The following is a 9,095-nucleotide window of genomic DNA, read 5'->3' as shown; positions in this document are numbered from 1 at the left end:
ATCTCTCGATGGCCCTCTGGGTAAATCGCAATTTTTAGTCCGTCCTTCCTTTATTATTACAATGTAAATGTAAATGCAGTTTTTTTGTGTTATTATGTCACAACTTTGGTGCTCACTGCAGCATTGTAGGATTTTTCCCAATATCTCAATAATCCTAAAATCCAATGTTTACCTACCATGCTGGCACCGGTCGCTATGCGCATTTATATGTCATAGCTACTCATTTTCCTCACGAGGCTGAGTGGGCCCCGCAACAGCCAGTCACGGAATCAATCATTTGGATGATACAAATTTCTTGACCCCGCCGGGAATCGAACCCGGGTCTCCCGCGTGCAAGGCGAGCGCAGTGACCACTACGCCATGGGAGCTGACAGAACCTCTGGTATGTAAGCCTAGATACCCACTAGGCCACCAAGGATACCCCTTATTAAAAATATTTCAGGCTATAACAGGATATTTCAAAAACCTACATACCTACATTGAACATTATGGGTCCATGACATAACATGCCTATCCCATATGCCCCTTATCAAGTAGGTGAGAACTGTGAGAAGAGAAGCGGTATTTTTTCTCAAATGACAATAATACCTACTCACATCACAGGACACCGGATGTGAATGATCGAATGGCACCACCTCTACCAAACTGCTTTGACATGTTCTGACAGGTCATCACAGTCATCAGGATTCATAGATCACATTTTCTGGAGAGTATATTTTACTCTTCTAACAGTGTGCTTGAAGGAATCGGCACTACTCAGCTCCAATCCCAATGTACAAAGCTCTGATAAGATAACCCACCTTGGCACCACCTCTACCAAACTGGTTTGACATGTTCTGACAGGTCATCAGGATTCATAGATCACATTTTCTGGAGAGTATTTACTCTTCTAAGCAGTGTGCTTGAAGGAATCGGCACTACTCAGCTCCAATCCCAATGTACAAAGCTCTGATAAGATAACTTACCTCTCCAAGGGTTGCTAGTCTCTTCCGGAGTTTCTGACAAAGTTTCTTCTCTGTTTTAGCAGCAGTCTTTTCGGCTCCCTTTCCTTTGTTTTTCTTCTTGTCTTTCTTTCCCATTTTATAGAGATATTATTCAAATATGTGCTTTTAAACCACTTTTTAAAATGAAAAGAAGTACCAGAAAGAGTGTAGGTAGTCCACAATTGCGTATCTTGTGGTGATGATGATGATGATGATGTTGCGTATCTTGTGGTGGATTTTATAATTTTTAAAATGTTTCGAAATTCAAATTTTGGTAAAGAATGATAGGTATGTACTATGTTTTTCTTTGTTTTTCTTCTTGTCTTTCTTTCCCATTTTATAGAGATATTTTTCAAATATGTGCTTTTAAACCACTTTTTAAGATGAAAAGAACCAGAAAGAGAGTAGGTACTAGGTAGTCCACAATGCGTATCTTGTGGTGGATTTTATAATGTTTCGAAATTCAAATTTTGGTGCCAAGTTGTACAGTGTTGCCGGAGCTGATGAGGAAGTCCCGGCAGCGGAAGTGATTTATCTCTTCAAAATCAAGGATAATTTTAAAAAATTAAAATTAACGTTTTTGTCGTTTTTAAAAATTTGAACTTTGGAAAAAAAGAAAACTTTATTTTGAATGGAAATGGAAAATGGAGCTTCCAGCCTTTACGTAATACGTAATTTACCGTGTCCTGTCAGTGAAGTAAAGAGTGAACTAGGTAATGAATAAAAGGAACAAGACTTCATCTGTGTAGGTACGTATATTGTTAGTAAAACCATAGTAAAACGATGTTAGTTTGATCAGCCTCAGAAAGTTCTGACTTCAACATTATCAACCCCATCTCTTGTTGTAGTAGTGACAGCGGATCAGTCAACATCTCCAACAGGTTCCAGGGTTGGAATGAGATCGAGGAAGGTGGCAGCTTGTGTTGGGTTCTCCCAGAGGTCTATCAACGTCACTCTAAATAGGTGGATTCACTGACACAATATACTTTGCACTGTGGTCTTTTCATCTGCTAGACTTGGTCTCGTTGGACCACTCTCTACGGAGTTTACCTAGTTCGTAGTGTAGGTACTCTCAGTAGGTATGGTAGACACTATGACCTATGTACACTGTCACTATATGAACTGGGTTCTCAAATGGCAGTACTTTGGCCCATTTCAGCTGGTAGGTAATGTAGGTATGCAATTTATAGAAGGAAGTTATTGTTGTCAGTAATATGTACGGAATGATTACCCTGTTTTTGTTTCAGGTATCATTGTCAAGTTGTAAAGTAAACAATGCAAAGTCCAATGAATATGTATGAAGATGACGGCTATGAAGAGGAGCAGAGAAACAAGAAGAGATTATTAGATGAGGAAAAACTTGCCAAAATCAAGGTATACCTACTCTGATTTTTACTTTTTATTATTATTTCTGTGGAGAGGGGAGGGGATTGGTGCTTTTCTGCACGACTAGGCTGGACCATACACTCAAAACACAATGGGGCTCAACCACTTTTTTTTTCTTCGCTGATAAAGGAAGTTCGAAACACGCTGATTTCAATAGAAATGCTTAAAATTTCATTTGAGGCTTCCTAAGAGGAGAAATCTTCGTTTGAAATTTTCGAATTTTGAAACGCACAAAATTTTCGCGGGCAGCCATTTTTTCGTGATGACGTCAGTTCATGCGAGGTCGTAAACCATGGCTGCTTCAACGTTATTTTTTTGCGACCTTTGAGGGGGATTTAGGGACCGTTTGGATGTTTTTGAGTGCGCCAATGCACTTTTTGGGTACTTTTACATCGGAATAGGACTCTACCTCGAAAAAGGGGGATAAGACCTTTAGAAACAAGGAAAATATGTAATAAATAAACTATCAAAAACTATCGATAGTTTATTGAAGTAGTGAAGGTACTCTCAGTAGGTATGGTAGACACTATGACCTATGTACACTGTCACTATATGAACTGGGTTCTCAAATGGCAGTACTTTGGCCCATTTCAGCTGGTAGGTAATGTAGGTATGCAATTTATAGAAGGAAGTTATTGTTGTCAGTAATATGTACGGAACGATTACCCTGTTTTTGTTTCAGGTATCATTGTCAAGTTGTAAAGTAAACAATGCAAAGTCCAATGAATCTGTATGAAGATGACAGCTATGAAGAGGAGCAGAGAAACAAGAAGAGATTATTAGATGAGGAAAAACTTGCAAAAATCAAGGTATCTACTCTGATTTTTACTTTTTATTATTATTATTTCTGTGGAGAGGGGATTGGTGCTTTTCTGCACAACTAGGCTGGACCATACACTCAAAACACAATTCGATGATTTGATAATGATAAAACCATCATAAGGTTTTTTTTTTATATATATAGGTTTAGAAGTTGGGTGCTAAGGACTCCTTGTCTATCCTTTTTTCTTTAATTATTTTTATTAGGTACTAATGGAAACCCAGGTTTGATTCCTGGTGGGGTCAAAAGAATCCTACTTGTTAACTAACTTGTATTTCTTTTATTTTCCCCATGTCACACAGATATTAAAGCAACAAGTAGCGGACAAGAAAAGGCTGGTAGCTGAAAAAACCCAAGCATGTCAAGACAAGGAAGATCAATTGAAAGTACTGCAAGCTAAGAACAAAGTCACCAAAGAGAAGTTGTTGGCAGAGAAGAGAGAGCTGGAGCTGAAGTTGAAGGAAATAGTTAAGTATTGACTTTAAAAAGTTCAATAAAATGAGATAAGAGGCTCTTGTTAAGTTAGAATTGCATTACCTAAGGTGGTAGTGGTATAGCTGCACCAAAAGGGGTTGGTGGTCCCTAACCAAGATTACTTGCCTGTCCCCCAAACCACAGTTAACCATCATGAGGACCTGTACTTTTTGTAACCTCCAGCTAGCAGGCTGGTTAGGGTCCCGCGCAAAAAGTCGATATTCTAAAATACACTCATAGCCCTGAATGGGGTCAACGAACTACGGGTGTGATAAGGGCTTAAGCGCTTAAGCCTAGGTACTGATCCGTCATCCCGCGCGAAAAGTGTTTTACAAAGCTGGTTAGGGTTTGGCTTCTCTGATTCCTATTAATGGTCCCATAGCAAGTTAGTAAGACACTGGTCTGCTCCCTGTTTAAGGTTCCCCAGCCAGATTACCTAATGATCTACATAATAAGTCAAATCATGAACATAATGATCTACTTCAGCTCTATGATAGGTAGAGCCTTAAGGCCAAACCAATTGAGAAAAAAAAGAATTAATTTTATTTTTTATTTCTTTTTGCAGAGGGAGAAGAATGATCAAATAAGAGCACAGAAAGAAAACGCAAAGGACGAAAGACAGAAGAGAAAAAATGAAAGGAAAAAGAAAAAGGAGATACCACCGGTAGACAACACTCCTGTAATAAGAGAAGAGTTACAGATTCAATATCAGGTAAAGGAAAAATTCACGGAAGGTTGGTAAGTAATTTAAAACTTCCATAGCTAAAGAAATAGCAAGGGTTGAGCGCAATCCACTCGTAAATTTTTTGATAAAGTACGAATCCAAAATTAACTCGAAATTTGAAGAAAGTACGAATCCAAAATTAACTCGAAATTCGAAGAAAGTACGAATCCAAAATGAACTCGAAATTCGAAGAAAGTACGAATCCAAAATGAACTCCAAATTCGAAGAAAGTACGAATCCAAAATTAACTCGAAATTTGAAGAAAGTACGAATCCAAAATTAACTCGAAATTTGAAGAAAGTACGAATCCAAAATTAACTCGAAATTTGAAGAAAGTACGAATCCAAAATTAACTCGAAATTTGAAGAAAGTACGAATCCAAAATTAACTCGAAATTTGAAGAAAGTACGAATCCAAAAGAAATTCAAAATTTGAAGAAAGTACGAATCCAAAAGAAATTCAAAATTTGAAGAAAGTACGAATCCAAAATTAACTCGAAATTCGAAGAAAGTACGAATCCAAAATTAACTCGAAATTTGAAGAAAGTACGAATCCAAAAGAAATTCAAAATTTGAAGAAAGTTCGAATCCAAAAGAAATTCAAAATTTGAAGAAAGTTTAACTCAAAATTCGAAGAAAGTACGAATCCAAAATTAACTCGAAATTTGAAGAAAGTACGAATCCAAAATTAACTCGAAATTCGAAGAAAGTACGAATCCAAAATTTACTCGAAATTCGAAGAAAGTACGAATCCAAAATTAACTCGAAATTCGAAGAAAGTACGAATCCAAAATTAACTCGAAATTCGAAGAAAGTACGAATCGAAAATGAACTCCAAATTCGAAGAAAGTACGAATCCAAAATTAACTCAAAATTCGGAGAAAGTACGAATCCAAAATTAAGTACGAATCCAAAATTAACTCAAAATTCGAAGAAAGTACGAATCCAAAATTAACTCGAAATTTGAAGAAAGTACGAATCCAAAATTAACTCAAAATTCGAAGAAAGTACGAATCCAAAATTAACTCAAAATTCGAAGAAAGTACGAATCCAAAATTAACTCGAAATCCGAAGAAAGTACGAATCCAAAATTAACTCAAAATTCGAAGAAAGTACGAATCCAAAATTAACTCAAAATTCGAAGAAAGTACGAATCCAAAATTAATTCAAAATTCGAAGAAAGTACGAATCCAAAATTAACTCGAAATTCGAAGAAAGTACCTACGAATCCAAAATTTGAAGAATGTACGGATCTAAAAGAAAATCAAAAATCGAAGAAAGTACGAATTTAAAATGAACTCAAAATTCGAAGAAAGTACGAATCCAAAATTAACTCAAAATTCGAAGAAAGTACGAATCCAAAAGAAACTCAAAAATTAAAAAAAGTACATACCTATTCAAAAGAGACCCAAGAAACAGGATGTGGAAAACAAACGAATACCTATGAAGAAATGGAAGAAGTAAATAGGAAATAAAACAAAATTCAAAATTCAACCCCCGTGTTTTCTTTCATTTCTCTATTCAATAGTTCACTCATCTGAATCAGGATCAGGACATAGACATTAGGTTAGCATAATCATCATCTCGGTCCGAGTATGAATTGGGTCCCCATTTCCCTAATTAGATGTAAGTAAATGTATACTGAGTTACTGAGACATCAAAGAAGATGTAAGTAAATGTCTCATTTAATAGGGGATTTACTCAATAGATCAGTTGCGCTTACTTGGGTGATGTTTCAAAGTCATAGAGCAGGAAAAATGAGGACCAACGGAATTTTTCTTTTTCTTCTACGACTTCTAGATCCCGAGATAAATCGATTTAAAAAATACCGGTAAATCGTGAGCTTTGACAATTCTACAGACAGCTCCTTAGGGTCTTACTATCTGGGGTGAGCAGGAAAGTATCCGTATGCACAATCCCCTTGTCCACATCCTTCTTCACACTCTGCTTGCTATAGCGATTTAAAAAATACCGGTAAATCGTGAGCTTTGACAATTCTACAGACAGCTCCTTAGGGTCTTACTATCTGGGGTGAGCAGGAAAGTGTCCGTATGCACAATCCCCTTGTCCACATCCTTCTTCACACTCTGCTTGCTATAACCGCCACTGATCAGTATCTTCCCATCAGGCGTGGCTGCCATTTGACATCCAGACCGCGGAGCAGGCCCGGCTCCAAGCGGCTCGATCTTTTTCCACGCGTACGTCTCTAGGTCGAATATGTGCACGTCGTTGTAGTACTTGGCCTCGCGCAGGTTGTCATGGAAACCGCCAAACACCACCAGATGTTTCTTCAGAGCTATCATACGATGGCCACTGCGCGACGGAGGGGTGTCTTTACATCTGAAATCAATGATTTATTAATGGAGCAGTTGCAAATGGGTACAAATTATTAATAAATGGTCGATTCCTACGTAAAAAGTAGTGAAAAATCGATATCTGAGGTCAAAACTCCGAAAAAATAATTGTAAAAGGTCGAAAATTCAATTTTCATTTTTCGTTCTAATGAAAGAGTTCAAAGATGTGTGACGTCAGACTCCACCCATGTACCTCTCATCTCTCCTCTCCACGTCACCATGAGCTATCATTTCTACTTACACTATTTTCTCCCACTTCTTCTCTCCCATCCTGAACACCCACAGATCCTTGTAGTGATGAAACTGGGACTCGGAGGCACTTGAGAATTCACCGCCAAACATCCACAGCTGACCTTTGTCCGCTGACAGAGCCACCATCTGATGACTACAACGTGGGGGAGGAGCACCGGGTGCACTCACTAGACGCCACTCATTCTTTGAGATTGAATAGAAGAATAAAAAAAAAAAAAAAAAAAAAACACTAACCCAACCAACCAACTAACCAAACAAGTTCATTAAGATCAAGTGATCAAGAGCCTTTGGAGAACCAAAGACAAACTAATACAGACTAACAAAATGTGAAATTATCAAGATAAATAAAACTCACACCTCATTTTATCTCATCAAGACCCATAGGTACTTACTTTCTGCCCATCGTAAAATTCTCCTCCAAACAGAATCAGCTGGTCTTTATCTGGGTGAGCAAGAAATGAGAAGTTAGCTCTTCTGGTTGGCTCTGGTACAACTTTTTCAATCACTTTGTTCTTTCTCTTTTCTTCAGCTTCTATGTCTCGGACAATTTTCTCAATATCTTCCTAGAAATAGAAATAAAAAGATAAGTAGGAAAGTAGGCTTTCTCAGTATCTCCACAGAAATATGAAGACAAAAGTACTTAGGGTAAAACTATTTCAAATCAATCAATCAACTTAATCATTAATTATTTGTGGTAAAGCAGAGCCTTTTCACAGGTTTGCTAGGTACCACAGCATTACTAAGTGCCTCTTCTATTGTTAATCAAAACCAGAACCTCTGGCATGTAAGCCTAGATACCTACTAGGCCACCGAGGATACCCCTTATTAAAAATATTTCAGGCTATAACAGGATATTTCAAAAACCTACATACCTACATTGAACATTATGGTCCATGACATAGCATGCCTATCCCATATGCCCCTCATCAATTAGGTGAGAACTGTGAGAAGAGAAGTAGTATTTTTTCTCAAATGACAATGATACCTACTTACATCACAGGACACCGGATGTGAATGATCGAATGGCACCTACTTGCACTTGTGTTATCACTAATCAGTTGTGATGGTCCAGCACTTGCACTTGATGGTCCAGCACTTGCACTTGATGGTCCAGCACTTCACTTGATGGTCCAGCACTTGCACTTGATGGTCCAGCTCTTGTACTTGATGGTCTCTGAAGGTTACCAATATCACCAAAACTTGAGTCTGAAGATTCACCAGCAGATTCTACATTTGGTGAAGTTCTGGAAGAAGCATGACCACTGTTGTCCAGGTTCAAGAGAAGATCTACATCACTGTCAACATCTGATTCAATCTCAGAAGCGTTACCATGGAAGATAATACTAATACCAAGGATATCATCCTCTGTTAGAAGTTTTGAATTGTTCATTTCTGAAAAAAGATACCTACCTAAAGAATTTAAAGATTGAAATTGACATCTTAAAATAATGATATCAGTAGTGCCCAATGTCCTCAGGCGAGGACAAAATTCGTAGACCATGAACAGCAATTTAATTTTGAGATAATTACATGATAGCAATAAAACATGTCTCTAAAACACCTCTAAAATCTAATTTCAAAGCACAAGATATTAACATAAATATATAGAAACAAAAAAACCCAACGAGTTACTTACTAAACAGAGCTCCCACCTTCTTCCAACTTCAAATCACTCTAAAATGAGGAAAAATTAAAATCATGTAAACAAATCAATCAGTAAACAATTCACAGGAGTGTTCTCTAGTGGTGAGAAGAAAAAGTTTCCAAGATTCTATCTCCATATCAGCTGATTTTTGGTTTGAAGCAAGAAAAACGTTTTGTCCTCGAACGAGGACACGGGCACATAGTACTACAAAACACTTTTTAGACTCGGGCACATAGTACTATAAAAATTTTGTCCTCGGGCGAGGACACCGGTCACATAGTACTACAAAACCCAAAATGAGCTCGGGCGCGAAGAGGTTAAGGGAAAAAACAGACAATTGTGAAAAAACGTAGGTTCCTCTCGAAGCACAATTTTCAAACTGATTTTTTTAAATGTTTACAAACATCAGCTGATTTTGATGTATGAGAAGTTAAACACAAATTGTCTGAAAAATCGTT

General features: G+C 37.5%; 1 protein-coding gene across 1 annotated transcript in view; it reads right to left on the bottom strand.

Moving 5' to 3' along the window:
* Window positions 1–8,382, bottom strand: part of LOC103515629 (kelch domain-containing protein 4) — a 16,580-nt gene extending 8,198 nt beyond the window's left edge. Inside the window, exons 1-5 of the mRNA XM_026828259.1 lie at window positions 8,068–8,382; window positions 7,986–8,021; window positions 7,371–7,555; window positions 6,982–7,221; window positions 6,410–6,726 (exon numbers count right to left, since the gene is read on the bottom strand). Of these exons, the coding sequence (XP_026684060.1) occupies window positions 6,410–6,726; window positions 6,982–7,221; window positions 7,371–7,555; window positions 7,986–8,021; window positions 8,068–8,382 (1,093 nt within the window). The remainder of the gene's footprint in view (window positions 1–6,409; window positions 6,727–6,981; window positions 7,222–7,370; window positions 7,556–7,985; window positions 8,022–8,067) is intronic.
* Between the last annotated feature and the right edge of the window lie 713 nt (window positions 8,383–9,095).

This window comes from Diaphorina citri, unplaced genomic scaffold (assembly GCF_000475195.1).
Source record: "Diaphorina citri unplaced genomic scaffold, Diaci psyllid genome assembly version 1.1 scaffold1383, whole genome shotgun sequence".
Classification (NCBI taxonomy): Eukaryota; Metazoa; Arthropoda; class Insecta; order Hemiptera; family Psyllidae; genus Diaphorina; species Diaphorina citri.
The sequence above is the reverse complement of the archived record's forward strand: the minus strand, read 5'-3'. Positions and strand labels throughout refer to the sequence as shown.